The sequence below is a fragment of the Crassostrea angulata genome, chromosome 4 (assembly GCF_025612915.1).
Source record: "Crassostrea angulata isolate pt1a10 chromosome 4, ASM2561291v2, whole genome shotgun sequence".
In the NCBI taxonomy this organism is placed as follows: domain Eukaryota; kingdom Metazoa; phylum Mollusca; class Bivalvia; order Ostreida; family Ostreidae; genus Magallana; species Magallana angulata.
In genome coordinates this window covers 14,886,909-14,911,831 of record NC_069114.1, presented here as the reverse complement: position 1 = coordinate 14,911,831, position 24,923 = coordinate 14,886,909, and the positions used below count along the sequence as shown (strand labels likewise).

The 24,923-nt window shown below is 32.5% G+C and overlaps 1 protein-coding gene across 6 annotated transcripts; it reads right to left on the bottom strand.

The window, feature by feature from the left end:
* Positions 1-1,487: 1,487 nt before the first annotated feature.
* Positions 1,488-23,974, bottom strand: LOC128180399 (transient receptor potential cation channel subfamily M member 7-like). 6 transcript variants are annotated; one of them, XM_052848487.1, is made up of 27 exons: positions 23,830-23,974; positions 22,455-22,759; positions 22,040-22,149; positions 21,685-21,788; positions 21,293-21,462; positions 20,940-21,113; positions 20,281-20,475; positions 19,584-19,758; positions 19,163-19,328; positions 18,601-18,630; positions 17,731-17,878; positions 16,936-17,002; positions 16,604-16,723; positions 16,255-16,385; positions 15,383-15,633; positions 15,060-15,203; positions 14,482-14,623; positions 14,027-14,104; positions 11,549-11,689; positions 10,587-10,718; positions 9,935-10,186; positions 9,386-9,563; positions 8,828-9,005; positions 7,222-7,400; positions 7,003-7,126; positions 6,317-6,548; positions 1,488-5,009 (listed from the first exon to the last, which is right to left on the bottom strand). In XM_052848487.1, the coding sequence occupies exons 2-27, from the start codon at positions 22,716-22,718 to the stop codon at positions 4,470-4,472; spliced, it is 4,425 nt and encodes a 1,474-aa protein (XP_052704447.1). In that variant the 5' UTR covers positions 22,719-22,759; positions 23,830-23,974; the 3' UTR covers positions 1,488-4,469. The 6 variants fall into 6 exon arrangements, with proteins under 6 accessions (XP_052704447.1, XP_052704450.1, XP_052704448.1 ...); XM_052848490.1 differs by lacking the exon at positions 14,027-14,104 and adding an exon at positions 13,893-13,967; XM_052848488.1 differs by having other exon boundaries at positions 22,455-22,756; positions 23,830-23,972.
* Positions 23,975-24,923: the final 949 nt, after the last annotated feature.

The following is a 24,923-nucleotide window of genomic DNA, read 5'->3' as shown; positions in this document are numbered from 1 at the left end:
TGATAATTTTAATTTTATTAATTCTAAATAATGTATATTTGTTTTTGATATCATGGTTCATTTCGATAAAAAATTATAGACTGAAAAGCGATTTATGTGCAATTTGCAATTTCAGTGCAGAAAGGTCATATGAAATACACTGTAGCACCGAAAGGAGCATATAGACCCCAAAATTTTGTTTTGAATTTAGGTTTAGATATGTGTGTAGATGTTAAAAAAATACTTTAGAAAAAAACTTAGAGACTTTTGATCGCAGGATCCAACGTCCTTAATTCTGGTTGTAACGCGCTTTCTGATCGGCTAAAAAATTATTTTATATGGTATAAAGAATGTGGCCTACGTCATAGTAGGACTAACGTCAAAAATGTATGGATCAGCCTGACGTTACGTTTTAATTTTTTACAATTTGATGTCATTTTAAAGGTCAAATGACTGTTTATATACAATTAATAGCACAAAATTAAATTATAAGCAATGAATGCAATATTTTTTAGTTTTATACGATATAAAATGGTTTGGGGCAGTTTACGCTTTTTTATAAAACCGCTTCATTGAATTCATTCCTTAACGAGGCCGAGTACAGATCGAGTGCGCACGCTTTTGCGCAGCGTTTCATTTGTATTGTGACGTCATCTTTTTGCTTGGTTGACGCCATGGCGTTATAGTTTCAACTGCAGATATTCAGCGAAATGAGTTGAAAATAGTTCGTTTGATGCGGAAAATTGATAATATGTTTTACGGTGCTACCGTTCTGGCGAGCGCAGCAAGAATTACACATACCTTGCATCATTGTCAACTTATAGTTTTATTTAGGTATCAACGAACGTCAAAAAATTTTTGAGAGTATTGCTCTACAATAAGTATGCCAAATGTACTAATTTTAATGGTTATGATATATACAGCGCAACCCCCTTCCCAGAGAGAGAGAGAGAGAGAGAGAGAGAGAGAGAGAGAGAGAGAGAGAGACCGGTACCTGTTTGTAGGTGTGTAATTTCCCACTTTTAAATATAATGGTCTGACTATATGCAATATCTTTATAATTTTTTTAACTGTTTATATTTCCATTTTATTCATTTTTATTTATAGTTCAAAATGTGCAATTGTTTATTTCCTTCCTACTCATGCATGCACAATTACTTTAAAAATGGATCGATATGACAGTAAAGAATGGTTCCTGCTAGTATATATATATATAAAATCTCTATATTAAAAAAAGATTAAAAACAAATTATATGTCAATGAGGCAGGTATCACAGACTATACTGAAATAGCCAGTACACTCATTACAGATGTTTGATCCATCTCTAAATTGATCGCGGGAAATAGGCAATACTATATAATGTTAATCTTTAAATCCCTCTTGGGGCTCCAGCATTAGTCTGGGAATATCTCTCTCTCTCTCTCTCTCTCTCTCTCTCTCTCTCTCTCTCTCTCTCTCTCTCTCTCTGTTGTGTGTTTTCCTTGCATTTCCTGATACCATGGATAGGTTAAAGATTTTGTTTTAATTTTATTCTTAATACAAATATTTTGATGTTAACAAAATCATAGGATCAGCAGAAACCATCAATACTAATTAAACAATACCATCATACATAGCATCATGATATGATTTGCATTTTATATGATACATGTAAGTTTTATTCCCTGTAGATATAAGATACTCAACAATAAATCATATAAATTAAAATAAAATGTAGATATTATATTTCTACAGACATATACAGGGGATATCAGTTAATTAACATCATATAAGTACATATGCACATTACTAAAAAAAGTGAACATTTATTAATAATTGACTAACATCTTCACCAAGAAGGACATTAAAGTTTTCTTTCCAAACACTACATTATCTCCCTACTTGTAAGATCCATCTGTAATAATTATTAAATATTTTTAGGCAGACTAATTTCTTGGTTATAAAGAAAAAAATTAATATGAATTTAAAGGTGTGGGACACCTTCATATTGAGACAACTTTCTTTCAAACTAAACGAAAAAATTTATTTATCTTTAAGTTTTTTTTTACATCATCTAGATGTTTTATATGGTATATTACAAAGGTTTAAGTCTTCTACTCATTTAAATTTGCAACTCATGAGTTTGAAATCTCCGAGGCTTTAACAGTTTTTTTCATTGTCATTTCTCTTTCTAAAATAATGCATCGTGAATTGTTGAACAGTTTTGAAAAAAAAGTTATCCTACTTTAATTTGTTTATGATGTAATACTTCCATCCAAATTACATGTGTAAAATCTCAAGGTGTCTCATAAGTATCTTTGCTTGACCAATACACAATCAATTACATATATTCAATACATATATATCTATTTCAGTAAGTTACTGTTTGTAATTTGGCTTTGAAATCCATTAACACGGATTAACAAAAAAAAATATTAAAAGGGATCAATAAATTAGAAAATTAGGAAAATAAAAAAAATTGTGTTAACACATGCAAATAAATAAATAAAAATATAAATCAAAATAGTAAAAATGAGGTTTTGGGCGGAATATAAAATGAGCAACATGTAAAGGCATATTTTTCCTTGATACAAAAATAAAAAATAAGAAAGGTCAGACTTCATAAAACAAGAAATATATCATACATGATGTCATAGAAGACACTGTGTCAATGAGGATTCATCGCTCTATGAGAGTGAAATGTCTTGAGAATAAAAATAGTATGCAGATAATGTCAGATGAGACATTGTATCAAATTGGACGGAATTTTAAAAAAGTAAAAATTACGAACCGATATTGAACAGAATCAATGGAACTTGTTTTATTCTAAAAGACCTGTATGTGTATACTGATAGTTGGAATGTTAAGGTTTTTGGTGTTAAACTGAAAAAAAGTATTGATTTTCAAATTTCATTTCTTATAAAAAAAAAAACTACATTGGTGTGAAAATCTGAAATTAAAAAAAAGTATTAAAGACTGAGATTAAATTTGAATAAAACAAAGGCAGAATAAAATTTAGAAAAAAAAAGAAAAAGTACTAAAAAAAACCATTTCATAAACATAAAATAATATAAATACAGTGTTCATAAAAATAACATGCATCAAGAGATTGGAGCTTTGAGGAATGTAACATAGAAACAAATGTGAAAAATTTTGATGGAATGAATTCAATAACTGATCATACTATTCGTTCATTATGTCATTAATACTACATATTTTCAACAAGTACAAAAGGTCAAAATTCACATTACATGAAAAAAAAAACAGGCTTTAAACAGCATTTACATCCTTCAGTTGCCAATATTATGGGCATTATTTACTTCTAGAATTCAGATTTGCTGTACGCATGATTATTATAATCTCATGACATCATTCAAGCAAAAGATAAGGTGAAACTAAAGAAAACAATTGCAGTAAGTCAAAGTATTGGGCAATATGGACAACAAATTCACAAAGTTGATTCTATTGGTGTCATATGCAAGACTAAAAATTGACTCCATGACTAGTAGTTTGACAAAAAGTTAATAAATAGTGTAAATGAAACTAAAAAAAGGTTTCGAATCATAATCATATACAGTGTTATTATACATACTCTACAACAACATAATTCATATCGTTATATCACAGAGAGCTTGGTCCTGATTTTGGGTCAAAATCACAGTGAATCTAGACATGTCTGATAGCCAACACTCACTGATAAAACATGATGATCAAAGGGAGCGAAATCTTCATGTGAAACTTGATAAGATTCAAAGCAACCTTTTTCCATTTAAAACTTTAAAAAACTTTTTATTATTTCAATTTAGCAATCGCAGTGCCATTTTGGTAATAAAATTTTTAACATCTAATACATATTAAAAGGGCTTTGATGAAATTTCAAACTTTAAGATAAACAATTAATATTCAGTGAAGTTGGTGTAGTCAGCAAATGCTTTACAATATAAAGAATATTTTAATAGTCTATGTACTTTAAGACTCCCAACAAAAACTAAACTTGAACTATTTGTGACCAGATCATATGGCAAATAAAGAACCATACTGAAAAACGCTGACATTCATTGCAAATAAATTAAAAAATAGCACACTTGCAACATTTCTACTTTCATTTCATTCCATCTTTATAATGGAAAGCATATAACATGTGCTAAATTTGCAGCAATTGTTTCCATGACAAAAAAAAGAAGAAAAACCTTATTTATGAGCTCATTTGATCTAATACATTTGTACCCTTGTGCCACTATTAAAAAAAATATATTTGCTAATAAAAAAAAAATCCAACAAATGAAGATTCTTTAGGTAGCTTAATATCTACAGCAAATTTTTTTTTCACTGGCCAAAATATCAAATCAGAGAGTTTCAAATCAAATAGTTCCACATCAATAAAATTAATAACCATGTTTAAAATAAGTTCTTATTCAAATTGCCCTGCTGTCCTAAAATAAGTGCACTCACAAAAACTGGCTTCAAGTCAATTTGATACATACATTTTCTGCAACAACTTAGTAATGCCTTAATCTGTGTCAGATAGTTGTCGACTTCTAAATCGCTTGAAAAATTTAGATTTTGATCGTCGCTCATCTTCTGTGCTACTCTCGACCCTGGTTAGTGATTTCTTTTTCCTGGATTTCCTCGGAACATCCGAGTCGGAATCGCTCGCTGGTAATTTTGATCTGGATCTTCTTGGAGTGCTGAGAATGTTATACGGTTCCGGAGTTTTTACTTGGGCATTGTCTTCCACATCATCTGAATCTTCAGATGAATCGTTTTGCAGTTTGAGCGGTGTGAGGCGCCGCTGTAAGTAAGGACTTTTGTATGGCGACTCCTGACTCGCCAACCGCGGAGACAGATTCCTGGTTGTGGTCGGAGGCAATGGCGATGCCCATGCGTTGTCGGGAATGTTTTTCTGGGCCTCACTTTCAGGTTTTGCGTTATTTTGTACGTCCATGTTGTTTATTTTCTCTTCCTCTTGTGTTTCTTTCTTATGCTTCTTGTGTTTCTTTTTCTTCTTTTTCTTCTTCTCTTTCTTGGCTTGCTCCTCATCCATCAAAGCCTGAATAAGATAAATCAAACAGATACTATTACTGTAAATTCCTTATATTACGCGAGTACTTAATTCCGCGATCCTGCTGGTTTTTATCAAATCGCGAGAATATAAAATCGCGAACGTGGAAATTTTCTCCTTATTTCTAATAGTTTTCAACTCTCAGGAAATAATGGCGAGATTTTTAAATTCGCGGAGGATGCTTCTCGCGGTTTTTCGCGGATAATAATTCCTCGCGTTTAATTAGGAATCTACAGTATATCATCATCTGTCTCGGATGATCTTGCTCTTTCGCCATCTTTAAATATACAGACTAATCAATCAGCACAATTTATATCATAGGAATAGCCAAATATGATGTAAATCTAAATACTTAACCACGCACATACGTAATTAGTTATATCAAAGGGTATTGTAAAATCTTCTCAATCTAATGTCTGAACTTATTGTCAAAATATATCCCAAAATAGCCTACCCTTGGTGATAAACAATACAATACCCCATCGATCATACACATGAACATAAAAATCTATCAAGGGCAAGGCAAGGCAAGCTTCGACTTTTCATTTTAAACTATACTTGGATACTTGTTCATGAACTGATGTTCAATTTAGAGTCATTTTAAACAGGAGGTAAAGACATATTGAATATCGTCTTTTGAGAGTGTACGCATTCAGGATATATTTTATTCATAAAGCACTGAAATTAAATTTGATTCATACCTAATTTTCTTCATAGATCATTGAAATAAAAATCTGTAACATGTTTTTTCATTCCGTTTAATATATAAAAATAAAGGTCAGATACACAAATTTAAACCAAGCTATTTTATGAAGCATCATTGAAAGAATGCATATCTCAGATTTCATAAATCTGAAGTCTCCTTTCATTTTCGCCATTTGGGAATGTGGTGTGGATACAAATCAAATACCTAAATGTAACGACAGTCATCAACATTTTTTGGATGTACCATTGTATTGATTCATATATTGTAAATTCCTTATTAAACATGGGTAATTAATATCTGCGCAAAATAATGAGAAGCAGTCCTTGTGGATTTTAAAATCTTGTTTAATTTATTTTTCAGAGAGTTTTGAGCTATATGTATTTATGACTCTCAAGATTTGATGCAAAGCAGTGGAATTGCGGAATTACGTACTCATGTTAAATAGGGAATTTACCGTATCAGTTCACCAAGACCTTGTCACAATTTGATGATGAAATTATGACATCATATTTGATAACATCAATTTCATCACACTATGATTGGCTGAATTAATCCCATGACAATCTCCATGACAATGACCCCTACTGACCTCTGCCACCTCCTCCTCTATGACTTCCTTCTGCTCTTTTTCTTCCAACTTCTTGGCAAATTCAATGACAGCCTCTGTTTTGGGCCAGCCATTAGGCTCCAGTGGACAAGATTCGAATGTGGTCTCTCGTGGTAGTTTGGTGGTTTGTGTGGCAATGAGAGTGTGGTTGAAAGAGCTGCCACCTTGGTCTGCGGTTAATTCTTCCTCCACCAATTTGAAGAGTTCCTCAACTCTAAAAGGTGTTTTTTTTCAAATATGAAAATTGAGCAATATTTGTCATAGCCATATACCAGTATCACATCAGTAGTACGTACATCTCAGGTAAATAATGTGGCCCATAGGCCTTTTGTTTTGATTGAATTGTACAGAGCTGCCGCAGTTTGCAGATAATAAGTTAATGGGCCGGGACAAAGAATAAAAACAAGTTATACAATTCCATTCAAAATGTTTAAAATCATTTAAACCCCATCTTTTCCCACATCAGGACTACCGGTACTAATCTAAGGGTCATGAATTTCGGGTAGCTTCTTCCATCAACATTATGAAAATGTGAAATTCATTGCCCAAGGGTCATGATAAATCTTTATGCGTATTCAATTTGTTGCTGTTGGTCTATAATGTAGCCTGCAGTTTTGATCCAATAGCTCTGTGGCCTCTGCACAATGTAATTAGAACTTTAATGTTACCTTTTCTGAAGTTTAGACTCAGCTGAGTCCTTCTGTTCCGATTTCTTATGCCGCAGATAGTTGGCCATTTCCTCTTTCTCAAAAAGTTGCAAAAATTCCAGGTGACGCTGAGTAAACTGTACCCCTAAAATGTAATAACAGTGAAAAAATAAATCATAACTATTAAATAAAATTTTTAAAAATAAAATACAAGTATTTTTTTAAAAACTCGTTAATTACCTTTAGACCTCTTTTTGCAGCAAGTTTTTCTTGCTATCCATTTGAAAAACAGGTAGAGATGGGGGATTATACTCAATGGAGGAACCAAGGCAGTCTTGTTGTCAAACTCCATGGTTAAGAAGTACATCTGGAACTTCCAGATCTCGTTGGATTTCTCTTCCACTTTAGTGAAGATGTGACTGGAGAGAAAAAGAAAAATTTTACAAAATCAAAATGCAAATTTACAGATGGAAACATGAAGAAAAAAACAAAACATGTAATCATCAGCATTTTAAAAGAAATGAGCATCATCAGTGGGAATGCCAAAATAATACATTCAAAGGACTATGTGCGGTATGGTCAAATATCTGCCCCCGATTTCACCCAATTTTTAAATAGTATCGTATAAAAATGAAATCTTCACAAATCATTGTAAAGAGGATGCCTATAACTTTAATCTTGATTTTAGTCATCATTGCTCACTCGCTGTTTATCTATGACGTCACCTAAATGACTTAATTCCCGCAAATTTGCAAACAAATGAAGATATTCTCATTTTTGCCCTATATTTTGCATTCGGAAGTATAGAGCGCAGGTCTGCTCAAGTGCAATTTTAACATATGTTTTTCTTCAGATAGTTATACATATCATACTAAAAAATGGTACTTGAGCAAACCTGCGCTCGATGTTTCCCAGTCGAAAAACCATCGGAAAACACCCATATTTTGCAACAAAACATCAATTTATCAAAATAATGCAATATTCATGACGTCATTTCTACATTATGACGTCACTGTGGTGATAACCTTATACACCTTTATTTCCAATATGATTTTAACTATCTTTCATCTTATTTTAAAGCTCTTTCTAAAACTTTGATTTTTGGGGGCAAAAATTGCATAAAACCGCAGTTAGTCCTTTAAGAAAAATTTTGGCAGCTATTTTCAAACTATTAGATAATATCATAAAATCTTTTAATCTTAAAGGGACATGGTCACGATTTTGATCAAATTCTATTTTTATGATTTTATTATTTGCAATGCTTCGGAAATGCATTTCTAATTATCAAATAAAATTTGAGAGTCATTTGTAGAGTTATAAGCAAGAGACAGGGCTCACAATTGTTTGTCATGTAAACAAGGCTCGTGCCCTATTTTTGTTTACATTGGTTCAATATACCAGTAAAAATCCTTTTTCCAGCCTATTTGTCAATCTTTTTATTTATTCTAAGCATAGATAAACAGTTCTTAACGTTTAAAACATTTGTTTTAAGTTTAAAACTGAAATTATTATTTCAACGCTCAAAATGTAAACAAACGCTTTGTTTACTTAGCGAAGGATTTCAGCTCTGTAACTCGCTTATATCTCAACAAATGACAAGCAAATTTTGGTTGCCTATTAAAAATGCCTTTCTGAAGCATTGTAAGTATTAAAATCAGAAAAATAATTTTTGACCAAAATCGTGACCATGCCCCTTTAACTATCAAAGGCAACAGAATATGATGCAATTTTAGTTCATTTGCAATATGATTACAACACAGTACTTATTAATATACTGTTCAATAAGATTAAGAAGGTCCATATCATTTTCAAATATACATGATATATCAATCAATGAGGGACTCACTTGAATATGGCAATCAGAAGGTTAAAGAGCAGGATGTTGCCCATAATGAGGTAACCTGCACACAGAATGTAGACCAGCCAGTATTCCTTCTTGCATTTCATCTTGGCCACATTGTACGCCATCCTTGTCATGGATGAGCTGCTGAAATTCCCCAGCGACTCGAAACAATCTTGGTCCGCTGAGAAACGAAAATATAAAACTAACTTACTATGCAGTGACTGACAAATAACTTACAATGCACTGATTATTCTACTACAGTTATTGCTGAGATCAAAGAGATGCCGTGGACATTATTCCGCTAACGCCTCGGCTTTTATATTTCAAAACAACATTTCTTGACCTCGAAGGTTATTCTGCAACATTCACGAAAACTCGTACTTTATTTCTAAATAACTTACAATGCACTGACAAATAACTTACAATGCACTGACAAATAACTTTCAATGCACTGATTAATAACTTACAATGCACTGATTTATAACTTAAAATGCACTGACAAATAACTTACAATGCATTGACAAATAACTTACAATGCATTGACAAATACATTTAACTTACTATGCACTGCATTTTCAAAGTCCAGTTCTCCATACAGCTGCCAGTAGGGATAAAACACAATGTCTCTCAGGATATCCCAAGATGCATCTCTCTGTCGAAACAGTAGCGATTGGCTGGCCACTCCATAAGCCAGGAGAAAGACGATTACCACAAGGAGAAACATCCGCAGCTCATCAAACTGTCAAAAACAAGAGCACATCTTGATCAATAGTGTGTATATACTCTGTACATGTATCTGTACATTCATTTTGTCATAAATCTAATTATCATTAGCTGCAAATGGGGCCAAAACTAGACACAAGAAGTCAAGGTCTCAAAAAAAGTATTCTGCCCAATTCCCAGTCAACAAATGACTTACAATACCCTTAAATTCACATATAACTTTACATCAACAGCCAAGGGAAGGAGGTTAAGATGAAGGTGGAGGTAATAATTTTTACAATAGTGCATACAGTAATATTCAAAAGAATGCTTTTTATGATGAAAATACGGAATCAAATTTAAAGCAAGGTTGCCCTGCATTCACAACGATTTCCAAATCCAACTCACCATCATTTTGATCATCTCAAGCTTGGGTCCAAGACTGCTGTTAGCCGTGTAGAGCTTCATAATACGTATATAGAAGATGATACAGTTAATTGAGAAAATGATCTTGGCTTCTTCAGCATGTTTCTCCATGTCGATGATCCGGACCAAGAATGCTACGAGTGCTAACAGTAGATTCAGCATGTCCACACACTTTAACATTCCATACCAGTCTCTTATCTTTCCATGGAAAGTTGGAGATGGAAAAGTCAGCAACTACAACAAAATTTTATTTGTTTTAAACATATTTCTTTGAAGAAGAATGATATAAATATTATATTATTTAAAAGACTGTGCGTACAAGCTAGTCCATGTACCCAACTCATAGAAATATCTTTTTTGTTTGAATGCATTTGAGTAGTACTGTAAAAATGGAAATTTACATGTACAGAAAATTTAAACTAGTCTAGGTACATGAAAAGCTGAAAATTGTGTTAAATACCATTGTGGTGAAAAACTCAAAACTTAAGAGTGATTAATCATGCATCCATGTATTTAATACCCACGTGTATTGTTTGACCATAGAAAATGCGTTCGCAACCACCAGCTTAAAAACCACTTTTACAGCTAGTACCTTTCAGTGACTATATCTTACAGTAAAAGTATGTAAACTTACTGTGTAAAGTTCATCCACAATGAATGTGAAAATCCACACAATACAAACAATCTCTATGGTCGTGATTTCATAGAACTGGTAGTCCACTAACAAAAAGTATGTAAACAGGGCCACAAAGAAAATGTACAGGATCTGTGAAAAACAAAATTAATATTACTGTTAAGGGAGTCACAAAGAAAACATACAGGATCTGTAAAAAATAAATGATACTGTAAACAGAGTCACAAAGAACATGTACAGGATCTGTAAACAATGAATAATACTGTAAACAGAGTCACAAAGAACATGTACAGGATCTGTAAACAATAAATAATACTGTAAACAGAGTCACAAAGAACATGTACAGGATCTGTAAACAATAAATAATACTGTAAACCAAGTCATAAAGAAAATGTACAGGATCTTTAAACAATGAATAATACTGTAAACAGAGTCATATAGAAAATGTACAGGATCTGTAAACAATGAATAATACTGCAAACAGAATCACAAAGAAAATGTAAAAAAATCTGTAAACAATGAATAATACTGTAAACAGAGTCATAAAGAAAATGTACAGGATCTTTAAACAATGAATAATACTGTAAACAGAGTCATATAGAAAATGTACAGGATCTGTAAACAATGAATAATACTGTAAACAGAGTCATAAAGGACATGTATAGGATCTGTAAAGAACGCATAAAACTGTAAACCGAGTCACAAAGAACATGTACAGGATCTGTAAACAAATTTTAGTCAACGGAGCCTCAAAAAATGTAAAAGAACTGTATGTGCACACTGAATAATTCATCAAGATCACCAAGAACATGTATACAAACTGTAAAAATAAAACAATTCTGAATACTAAAGTTAAATGTAAATATAGCAATTATACATTTACAAACATAAATGAGAGAAAAAAAAAAAAAAAAACATTCATAGACTAGCTTCATCTTAAAATATAACAGTGTATAACTTACCGAATGGTGAGTGAACTTTGTAATGGGAGCAGTGTAAAACGTAAGGATTTTCTGGAAAGTCTTGGCTTTCTTCTCCCCCATTGCGTTGACTTCTAGAAAGGGTGTGAACAGCAAGAAAGGTAAAAATACAGTCACCAGCACCTAAAGGAGAAAGGAATTCAATGTAAATTATAATGATAAAATTCATCATGATTAAGACTATACAAATTTATGCAGTTAATCTTCCAATATGTAATTAAAACATGATTGAATCAAAAATAAAAATAGGAATCTCTTTCATATATAAGATTACATGTACATGTATATACCATTTATTAAAAATTTTACCCTGATTGCATGTAACCAGTAAACAAAAGAATGCTGAAATTAGAATTTTTAAAGACATCGTTCCATCTCCCTCACTTTAACTTACTAGTTTTGTAAACACAATTCATATTTTTATTAACACAACAACAGAACACTTTGACTGTGTTACATCCAATATCTAAATACCAGTTCTTTTTTAAACATCACTCGTCTGGTTGATTTTACAACCAAAATTGAATCTCTAGCTCTATCAAATTGATGAAACAATGAAGCAATCAGTTAAACGTGTATAAAAAAAAATTCCTCTGCATATTCTTATGTTTATCGTTGAGCCTCTTTGTAACAGGATGATTTAACAGTCATACCACACAAATATTATACTTGAATAACCGAAATATCTGCAGTTTAACAATCTCTGATCCTAAGCAATCTTCAATACATGTATGTCTAAATTATCTGGAATTTTTTCATTTGTACCATAGATCTACCATTTATAGAAAAAAAATTTCTTGGTCCCATAGTGTTTATATCTCAACCCACTCTTCAGAACTGCTTGGCTTAGTGGTTACATGGAGTCCCACAATTAAGGTAAGCTTAAAGGGGTTCCAGCCACAGGTACACAAGTACAACTCTATTTTCCTCTAATTTTATCTCAACTTGTGTATTTTTTCAATCATATTCAAAGTGGCCAAAATTGAAATAACTTTCTAAAATGCATGGAGATACCATCAAAGAATTTCTTTCTGTTATTTTTTTTCATTCATAAAGTTTGAAGGATAAATAACTTTTTTTACGATCATGACAAAAACATGTTGAGGCCGAGGATAGGGGAACCTTAACCGCTATCAGATTAAGTGGAACCCTCTGTATTTATAAATGTAAATAATACACTCATGAAGACAATGGAAGTTGACATATGCTTCAAGAAGATAATAAAGGAGAAGTACGTGCTTTGAATGTGAGGAGTTTTATCATGCAGTGTAAATCTCTGATAATTATATAATCCTTTGAGTAAGAAATTCAAAGTTCCTTTAAGATACTTAATGTTATGATCTTTACAAAATTTCAAGAATCATACCCATTTATGTGGTCTGGCTTAAGAGACTTAACTTCAACTTAAAATTATGAATTTATTAAGTAAAAGATCTTAGTTTTAATTAGAAAATATTATATTGAAAGTTCAAATGGATTTGGTAACAGGCAAAGCCTATGCAAACCTCTCTCCAAAGTAGAAGATTCTAGCAAAAATGTATCCTGGCCCTTCACCTTTCGTTTTTTGCACACACACAAAATATAGTCATACAACATACAGGTTAAATTGTGCAGTTATTTGAAACATCAAATAAATAATTAAAGAGTGTTGATTAACACTTATACAAATTTCTCAATTTAGACACAAGAAAATAGATGTATATTATATTATATTACATAAATACTACATGTATGAAAATGATATAATTACTGTGGTTTCATTAATATTCAAGGGTATCAATTTTCGTGGAAAAAGTAAAAATGATATGTAAATTCGTGGCCAATGACCCTATCAATACAAAATGTTAATAGAAATTGCATTTCAATGAACATTTAATTTCATGGGTTAACTTAAAAATGAAATCCACGAAAATTGGTATTCAACGAATATTGATGAAACCACAGTATATCGAGTATAATTTAATACTCAGTCTAATACTCTATAATATCATGTACTTAGAGAAAAAATCACCAATAATTGTGTAAATGAATAGGAATGACTGACTTATTATAATGCTTAATATAAGTTAAATGTACATGCAAAGTTTAGAATTATATACTTAAAGTGCTAAGGTTTTCTTTCAATCTTGCCCACAATACACACTTACACACAAATGCACAACACGCTCTCGAACACAGTTAGCAATGCTATATCCCCTCCACAACAAGATGCCAGAAGGGATAAAAGAGAAAAAAGATGAGTTTGGTGACAGAACACATTGATTAATTAGACAAGTTGACTATAGTTAGACAAGGTGACTACGATTCACGCGGGTGTTTGGGTTACCTTCCATCGAGAGTAAATCCCACGGCGCCATGTGGCGTCGATTGAATTTCGACAAGCCACAGAGGAAAGATATACCTTTAAAGACACAAGAAATACAACATTACTCGTCAAATAAAAATGGACATTTTGTTTACCTTGGAAGGGGACGATTGAATTCCTCGATTCCAGGAGGTATCAATGGAGTTCTTACACGACACTGAGGACAAGTACGCCTTTAAAATAAGGAGCAATTATCATACCATATAACGCAAACCTCTGACACTTCGTTACAATAAAAATCTTGGCTTTGTTGAGTTGACAGATCATCAAAATTTAATGAGCAAAAAAAGGTAAGCAGTGAATTACTTTAAATTTTAGATTCCATTATGATGCCACAATCACTCATATAGAGTAATATTCACCCAGAATCCTGAGATTCTTAAGTATGGAAAATGTGTACCAAAAAACACACCATAGCACACCATAAATCAGCATCATGTCCTTCCATAATATTTTCTTATCAAGACTTCTGACATTTTCAAAAAGTTGATTGCCCAAATTATTTGCTCCAGTACTGAGAAGGTTGTAGTGTACGTTTGCCAGAACTCACCCTGTTACCGGCGGAGGCTGCGATCTGTAGACTGGTCATTGAACTCCAGGACGGAGACTTCCTCTCCGCCAGCATCATGGCCTTCTCCTGGTGCTTGATGTGACACTCGTCCAACACGCTCCTGGCCAGGTGCTCAAACTCACTGTCAAAAAGGAAATATGGAGGCTTCTGCAACTATGTAATATTAACTCTTTGGTGTTTTAAGAATTAGTTAATATGTAATGACTGCATGGGTACTACAGCTATGTGACCACTGTAACACTTCAGTTACAATACTACTAAAACTTTACAGTAATTTAACCACTGTCACGGGGCTGAATATTACCAGATGAGGATAGGGATTATAGTTATATAACAACTGTGATAGTACATATACATCATTGTTACCATTGGCGACTTTCCATGCAATGAAATCACATTGTCGGTATAGTTCTGTAATCACTGTTGGGCTGTAGTATTATTAACTGTGGCATTACAGTGAGAAAATCCTTGCCACAGTGCAATAATGTATCAGCTCTAACAGTTATTAACATTTTGAAAATATGTATTACTATTTCCGTGGCCATATAAAGACTCACTCTTTGTAAGTCAGCACTTTTTCTTTCAATGCGGATTCGTTTCGATGGATGTGCTCCGCCATGCTGCCATAAATTCTAGAGGCGGCGACGGCACTGGTGACTGGCTCATTCCCCATCTGCCAGGCGAACATCGCCATCTTTTGCCTAAAGAAAAATGTAAGTTATTTCACATTTATGTTATGTACAATTGCGCATATATGTCGCATAATTCTTGCATCAAAATTCAAATAAGATGAGCCCTCCCATATATTCATGTATGTATTTATGTATGAATGTAAAGGTTAGAAAGTTGAAAAAAAAAGTTTTTAATAATTAAAGGCTACCTTAACATTAGAATGGACCAAATCATCAGCTGTTTGAAAGGGAATTTGAAATGCTGCTGAGCATTGGTCAACACTGGGGAAAACTTCTTCCCCGGCCCTGTGTCAACAATACTGCTTTCGTCAAAATTGTGGTCGTATTTATCCATCAGAGACTCCATGAGGCGAGCCAAGTTGTCATACGAGAACTCTTCACTATTAATCGTACGACGCATCAATTTCTTCAAATGGTGCGAGTCCATACGACTTAATGACTGCAAAGATCAGTGTATACAAAATGTACAACCTACAGTTTCACTACCTATTTTTCAGTGTGTTAGAAAAAGGAATAAAGATTTTCATTTATATCAAGCATAGGCTTCAATTTTTGTGGATTTAGTGAAAATCAGTTAAAAGGTTATAAAAAATCAATAGACAATGATGATCCTTTCAATACAATTTCGTATCAGACCATGCACTTCAATGACATTTGATTTCATGGATCAACTCAATAACAAAATCAATGAAAATTGGTTCATCAAAAATATTGAAGAAATCACAGTATCAGATGCAAAAAATGTGTCCTCAAATACTTTAATACTGTAAATTCCTTATATTACGCGAGTACTTAATTCTGCGATCCCACTGAATTGTATCAAATCGCGAGAATATAAAATCGCGAACGTTGAACTTTTCTCCTTTTTTCTTATTGTTTTCAACTCTCAGAAAATAATGGCGAGATTTTAAAATCCGCGCAGGATGCTTCTCGCGATTTTATGCGGATATTTATTCCTTCGCATTTAATTAGGAATTACATGTAACAGTATGCAGATTCTTTTTTACTACATTTTCTTATTTTTCAGATTGATTACAATAACTATAACTGTTACACTAACCTTGTCGTAAAGCTCTTGTAATTTCTGTGTGGTAAGGAACTCCTTCATTACCACGTTTTGAGTTAAAATCAACGCAACGAATTCCACTCTCTCTTCCATGATGGCTTCCATCAGAACATCATCCAAACTTCCTAAAAACACAGAAATAATTTGCATATATAACATAACATTGTGTGTGCTGATATACATATAATTACAAATATCAAGAGTTTTTTGGTCAAAATATGATTCTTAAGATATGGAAAGGAAAAATTTTCTACTATTTCTTTGAAAGCATATTTTTGGATTAATGATGGTGTTCAAAATATGAGTTTCATAAAACATGCATATTTAATCCGATCTTCCATACCTGTCGGCCACAACACATCTTCCCTGAAGATCTCCTCCTGAGCGATATCAGCCCTGTCCCAGGTCAAAGCTAGCTTCAGCTGGTTCTGTCGGATTTCATCAGACGTCTCTCCGGCCTTGGCTGAAAATTTAAAAATAACGTGAAACTAAATAAAGATAATTACACATATATTCCTATAAGATATTTGATTTTCGTCAAACTGCAGAACTCAAAGCACAAGCAGATAAAAACATTGACCACGACATGTCTAAAATGTTACTAAAGTTCGTGATTTTTCCAAGTTAAACATAAATTAAACAGTATTAAGTCATGGAACAATGAAAAGAACTCACAATTCAGTAAGGCTGTAAGAATAGCAATATCTAGGTCTTCATGTTTGTTCATTGGGAAGATGTTGATCTGAAGAAATGAAGATAAAACAACACCAGTTACAACATCTGATATAAATCATCGAAGATTAGAGTCAACACAATGTTCAAGAAGTTGATTACATGTATATTCAAAATTTTCATTAAAAAGTTTATCATTTTCATTGCTAAATTCATAGAAACAATTTTAATTCTTACTTTATTGATAATATTGTATACTTTCAAACCCCACCGTAATACAAATACCATAAGAAAGATATATCATTCCAGTACAGAGGGTTCCGCTTGATCGGATAGTTTATTTGTCAGACAAAAATTATCAGATTAACTGATTATTAGATTAACCGATTCAGCATTTTTGTGGTCCAGGATTTTGGTATAGAATAAAATATAACTTGGTTCAAGACATAATTTATCAATGAAAAGATATAATCTGGATGTAATAGTTTGAAATGAAATTATTTACCTTGCATTAGCAATGAAATAGTATTTAAGTTTTTATTTTCTTTGTAAACGCACAACTTGAAGATTACGGTAAAAATATTTTTATCATATGGCTTAAGAATTTGTTTTGGTATTCTTCCAGAACCATGCACTATCGATTATGGCTATCAAGAGCAACAAGCCATTTTCAACGGGACCTTGATTTGCTCCCATTAATTCCACAATACTGATGTTTACACAATGCTGAATCATTAAGATGGCATACAATGGCTAGTTTCTGTTTGGTTTAAAAATGCTTATAAACCAGGAACATACCAAATCCCGGTGCTCCATACATTTCTTGACGTTGGTCAAATGTAATCTGATATTTTCTTCTATCTCCTTTTCTTTCCATCTTTCTCCATAAGCATCAAATATCTTCTCTATCAGTTTGTCTTCATGTTTTGGCTTCAACTCCCCTTTACTTATAATGTAAAAAGAGGTTAATGGAATTACTTTTTTTAAATATTTGTGCCATTTTTCTTTATACTGAAAACAAATATGAAATGCCTTCATCGCTAAATTTTATATTCAAAATGAAATTTACTGGTAATTCAAAATATTTTTTTGGTCAGTGCTTCATAGTTATCATATATTCTAAACTAACAGTCACAATATATTAATTGATCGATATCTTCAACTTAATAATAAGTTCATCATTGAAAATCTATTCCCAGTCTCACATATGCTTACTAGCAGCAATTGTCTGTCAAAGAGGTGAACTTTCATAAGATTAAAATTATATAAAACATGTCTTGACTTTTAAAAATGTAAAGAATTTGGATATCAATAAATGCACATATTGATTATTGATAACACAACATAGTGAATCTCAGATATTTCATCATCATCGTCATCTGTATCAAAAATTTCATCATCAAAGTGTACAATCATGTGGATTTCATTCTCATATCAATTGATCTTACCAAAGATAAAGTGAAGAGCAACAAAATGTTTTAATTATATTTTCAAGCAGGCTTTCAGTGTATGTGACAGAAAAGTTGGATTAAAGAGCAAACAGCTTCAGTTGTTTAACATTAAAAACTGACACTCCAAGCTGGATGTAATACATGAAATTATGATTGGCAGATGGTACAAATAAATCACACTCTAGCACTGCAAGAAGAAATTCTAAGCCGTAGTTACCGATTTCTGGGAGTTTTAGAATCATGATGTCTAAGTATATACAAAAAGTCAGCCATCAGAGATAGTATATGTTAGATCATTATGAATAATACTGAAATTGATTTTTTTATTTCTATTGCAACACAAAATTGGATTGGCCATATAACAAGTTTATCACAGTTTAAAGATACCAAATTTTATTGGCAAGAGCAATTTAGATAATACATATATATTGCATTTATCCGAGATTTGAGAAAAAATTGTTGAATGTTCACTAAACCTTAGTACTTATAGGTATTTCTGATTTGCAGTTATATTCAAAACATATGTACATTTTGTATATAATGAACTAGGTATATCTAAAACATTTATCAGCTACACATGAACATGTATTTTGAATTCTGGGATTTGTATACCATTAGTTAATTTTTTAAAAATTCATTATTTGTAAAACAGGCAAAGAATCAAGACTTAAATGTCACAATATCAAAACATTCTCAAAATAAAGTATATCACACAAGATCAAAATTAGTGCTACAAGAATGTCTAAGATTTAAGTACCATCAAGGGCAATAACTCTTACTTGCTGCGTGTGTGAGAATAAGCATAGGCCAGGATGTCTGCCGCCCGGCCTGTTCCTGAGCAGACGACAACGGGAATATGGTGATTGAGAGACACCATGGCGTCACTGATAGCGTCAGTCCCGCCCTCTAAGATCACCAACACAACTGGTATCCCTAACCCACCAGCTAAGAAAATAATACAAAACTTAGTACAACATCCAGAAAATTACATGCGGGCAAATTTTAATCACAATCACCTTGAATTTTAGTATTAGTTGTAAGAATATAAAAGTACCTCTAACACATAAATTTTTAAGGCTTTCTTTGAATTTGTTCATATGGAACAAAATAGTCAAAATACTAAAAAGAGGAAAAACATATATAAAATGATTTTAATAAAATTAAAACAAGGAAAAATTTATAACAAAATTCTTTTCCTACCCTCTGTAGGTTTGGAGACTTTCTGCTCAAATGATGCCCGAAACTCCGACGCTCCTTTATAATTGTTCCTGTATCCATCGTCGACAAACACAAAGTGTGTGTGATTCGGATTTAAGGGCACAGGCTTACCATGTTGAATAATGTTGCTGGTTTTGAAATGAACTGGAAAGCAGCCCTAAATTTAAAAATGATTGCAGATGGTGAATCCTTGGAATGTATCCGAGTGAAAATTATGGGCTGAACAAATAGACAAAGTCTAGTAATGGTTATATACACATGTTTCTTAAAGACCTCTGTTTCCCACATTGACTATTCATGTTCATAATTATATAAGCTGATTAGAAAAGAACTTTTAGAATTATTGTATATAAACAAAGTATAAAACAGCTTGATGAGAAATACAGAATATTGTGTCAGCTTATTTAGCACTTCACTACATACAGACAATGACAATCAAAAAATAGTCCACATAGCTGGACTAAGGTGAAATAACCCTTATAAAACCTAATTAATATATACTGACCCCTTTCATTCACAATTGCATGATATTTATGCATCTATGAAAATCTAAAACAAAAATTCCACCTTATTTAAAAGTTTAACAGAATGCCTAAGATGTGTCCAAAGCAATACAACTGTGCAGAGTTCGTTACAAAATGTTTTTTAAAATGAACCATAATATGTTAAATGCACTTACATCTCCATCACTCTCCAGGTATTTTCTGTCTTTGACATATCCCCAGGGCCCTATACCGATCAGACGCAGGGTGTGGGTGATGCGGTCGTCGTCCCACAAGAAGGACTGTCCCTCGCTGACCGCATTCCCGACCGCCTTCATCACCCCGACATTTGACCCAGTTGTGATCAGCCAAGCATTTGTTGTCTTTGCTGCCTGAAAAGAAAATTTACTCAACATTATAAACGGTGGCAAAGAGTAAGAATTCCAGACAGTACCTGCTAAAGAGACCATTGAGAATCTTATTGGTTTACAAACCTGTTTTTGAAATCATTTGATTTAAAAGTATGAACTTCTTCATAATCCTTATTTCATAAACAATTGATTTTATTGTAGAGAAGGTTCATTCTTTAAGGTTTCATTACTTTTTCAAAAAGTTGGTGATAATATTAATATCTGGCATGAAACCTAAACTGGTTCATTTTAAAATGGCCTTTTTTTTAATAACTAGAAAAATTTGACCCACTCGAACAGCCAACCCCCCCCCCCCCCCTCTAAAAAAATTGGCTATATAACTATTTGCCTCCCCCCCCCCCCCAAATGTATTATGCATCCCAGGTAAGTAGTTTAAAAGAACAAGAATTGGATGAGCAAGAAGAAGATTCTAGCAAACAATATACCTTAATGAGACCAGTGTTGAAAGTTTCTCTCATCTTGTTGTCCAGCTTGAAGCTCTTTGCCCCTCCTATCACAGATATACACAAGCTGGGACGTTTGGGTTCCATTATTTTCCAGTGTTTCTCCATAAGTTCCAAGCATCTGTCTACGGAGTCATTGTGACTTAGTCGCACATACTGAAAGAACATTTTCATCAGTAAAACTTCACAATACAATTTGTAGCAAAAACATGCCATGTTAGCTTAATTTTTACTAAAACCTTAACTGAGCACACATCAAATAGAAATCTACAATGGCTCATTTTTAACTTCACCTGAACTTGTACTTTATTTATTTTCAATACTTGACTGTATACCTTAGCAGGTTTGGAGTTGTCATTGTTCACAAAACTGATTTTGCCAAATGTTGTACAGATGTTTTCCCGGAACGCATCCTCTTTACTCCAGGGAACTGAGTGTAAAAGTGAGGCTAAATTTTCTGGAGGAGCTTTGAAGAGGGTCTCCCGATTTATGTGGCTTCTCAACTCTGCAACAGATGAAAAGTTTGAAATTTAAAGATCTCAGCGTAATGAATTGTCTTGTTATAAAAGTTTCACTTTTTACAATTATTCTTCAAATCTTCACAAATTTCACAAAAATTTCATTATACCTGTCTGACTGAGTAAAAATTTGTGTTTGAAATCTTTGGTATATATATTTATTTTTATTTCCCATTTCATCAAAATGTTTAAATGATAGGGAAACTTACTCTCCGGAATAAGATATGCCTCCACAATGTCCCTTTGAACATTGTTCATTGGTTGAGCACTGGAAAGTCCAGCATGCTCTGTCAAAATTTCTCCACAGTGGCATCTGACAGAAAATTAGATAAATAGTATTAAATATTGAATTTAAAAGTACTATTACAAAGATTGTTTCATTTTTATTATTTCTTCAAATTTAAACATTTAAATATGCATTCATTTTGACTGTTATTCATGTTATTAGGTTATTCATATCAATTTGCAGTAAGATTTTCATTTTAACTTTTACATGTTTTATTCACAAATTTTATTTCAGTGAGATTAGCAATAAAAATTTTATTTCATTTAAGTTAATCTTACTTTAAGTCCCTGATCTTCTTCACTCCAAGCTTTTTAGGGTCTGGCACAAACTTGCTACACTCAATTTGTCGAAAATTTTGTTTAACAAATACCACATGTTCTTGTTTTCTCTAAAAAAAGTAAATACACATTATTCAGCTAACTGAGAGGCAATTAACCCCCTCTTAAGCACAAATGATTTAAAATTCTCTTCTCTGACAAAATTAAAGCAATATACATGTTCTTGTATATTATCAATTTTCTGCACTAAAATAGATGCACAATGTATTCAAGTCCTTCAAAATATTCTAATACTTAATTGTGAAATACTGATAATAAAAATATATGTTTACAAAGTAATATTCATTTCATCAATTTCTTCCAATTCATATATTAGTTAGACAACAAAATTCTGTATCATCATTATCTCACGAACCTTCTGAAATTCCGAATCCTGGCTCTGTGTATTAATGCGATCTTTAGGAATGCGACCAAGTCCAGGGATCTTTTTACGCATTTCTGAGTATCGCGCCTCCTCAAGTGTCAAAGCTGATTGCACCTCATAAAACCGATCCTGTTGGATTTTTCTTTCTTTCAAATTCATGGCCGATGGACCAGCTCCCCCTTGATCCGAAGAAAATCGAACCCTGTCATATTTCTCTGAGGGGTATATCTTTGTGTCCATTCCAACACCTGCCATTTTTTTTATTGTCTGAATTTCGGATCAATAACACTTGCCTACTTAATAAATGAAAATAAAATAAAAACAATTTTTACAAGTTAGCAGATGAAAATAACTTTTTTAAAACTTAAATAAATCAAGACAGTATTTTTTTTCTTTATTTACATATGAATCAACCTAATGTATTTAATTGGTGGGAAGAGTAGCTAAATTGAATAAGTTGTCATACATGTTTAAATCTGATTGTTTTTAATCGATGCAAATTATTCCCTTTTGTCTGCGTGTACGTCGGGAAAGGGTCATCAATTTTAACACGAGTTTGATTTGGACCACAGGGGCTTGTGTAGATAATAAAACATCGTTATAAAAGTGGGTACCTCGGAGGAAAAATAACAAGGGAGGACGCCATCTTGGATACCGCCTCACTTCATCAGCTAATTTCTCATTGAAATTGTTAAACTAGACATATGCACCCATTCGTATTCCTTCATAAATGATTCTTCTTTAAGATCTCACCTCCAGTTTAATTCTATTTACGTCTACATCAACAAATTTTATCTTTTTCTCGCGTAAACATCCGAATCGACAACTCCATGGCTTTTTCCATAACCAATCATATGACAGAGATCTCACGTGCCATACTTTCGCTTTTGCAGAAGCCAGGGAGTTGTCGATTTTGAATGTTTACGCGAGAAATCATCAAGTTTGTCAATGTTAGTGTAAAAAAGAACTAAAGTGAAGGTTATATCTCAAAGAAAAATCATTTACGAAGGAATACGAATGGGCGCATATGTCTAGTTTAACAATTTCAATGAGAAATTAGCTGATGAAGTGAGGCGGTATCCAAGATGGCGTCCTCCCTTGTTATTTTTCCTCCGAGGTACCCACTTTTTTAACGATGTTTTTTTTTCTACACAAGCCCCTGTGTTTGGACCAATAACGTTGCATTAAAATTTCAAAGTATACATTCTAACTTAATCAAATTTCGACAAAAATTAAGGTTTTAATTCATTTTGCTCAACAATGCAATGTCAACATTGTCAATGAATGGATTATGAACATGATGAACATATGGATAGAAGTTCAAGCACGCAGGGCTATAACAAGGTATAATTTACAATTCACTTACCACCACAGCTAACAAAGAATTAACGTGTACTTAACGTTGCTATACCTTATTCAATCACATTGTCAATGATGATTTTTTATGGTTCTGCAAAAGAATTATCTTTCGCCATGTTTCAGTGCGTGTACGCGAACCGGAAGTTTATGATGCTGCCATGGCGCCATTGTTTACGAATGTGAATTTCCGGTGTGTCGATTTACCCAAATGGACCCAAATGGCGACCCAAATGGCGATTAAAGTGGAAAACAATTAGGCTATAATAAAATCCTTATTACTAATATTATTACTTGTTTTATGGGGTTGTTAGCCGTTATTAAGAAAAATAAAGACCCAAATGGCGACCCAAATGGCGATTCAAAAGGCGATTCAAGAAAAATATAAATTACAATAAAATCATTTTTAGGCTAATCTTATTACTTGTTTCATGAGGTTGTTAGCCGTTAATCAGAATCTACAAAAAAAAATTGTACTTTAATACTTCATATATATTTTGTATAGAACCATTATAATTGTTTATTTTTTTTTCTACTCACGCATAAAGTATATATATTGCGTATATGTTTGTAATCTTCTCTATGTTGTAAATAACAACCAAAGAGATAAAATAAAGTGTTCAACAGATAACTATTTAAACTGCTCACCTGACATTGACATGATTTTGTTTTGATATTAATGCATGTAAAATAAGAAATTACTGCAATCATCTACATGTTATTTTCTGGTGGTTCACTTTGTAAGCTTTATGATACTATTAATGAATAATTAATTTTTCTAATATTGTTATATTTAGCTACATCAAGCACATTTTACATATATAGAGCACATATATTCTTTATTTCTTCAAACTGAATTGGTTTGTTAAAAAAACTTAGTTTAAAGATAATCGTAAAATTCTTTCGCTTATGTATACTTCGTTTATTCGACCACATTTGGAATATGCGTCAGTAGTATGGGGAGGGTGTCAGGCTTTTGATTCTGAAAAACTAAAGAAGCTACAACTTCAGTCATGGGAAAAGGCGTACTATTATTTTACACACAAGACTCCGTTAAAATTGTGCGCTAAACATATATATATATATCTATATATATATCTATAT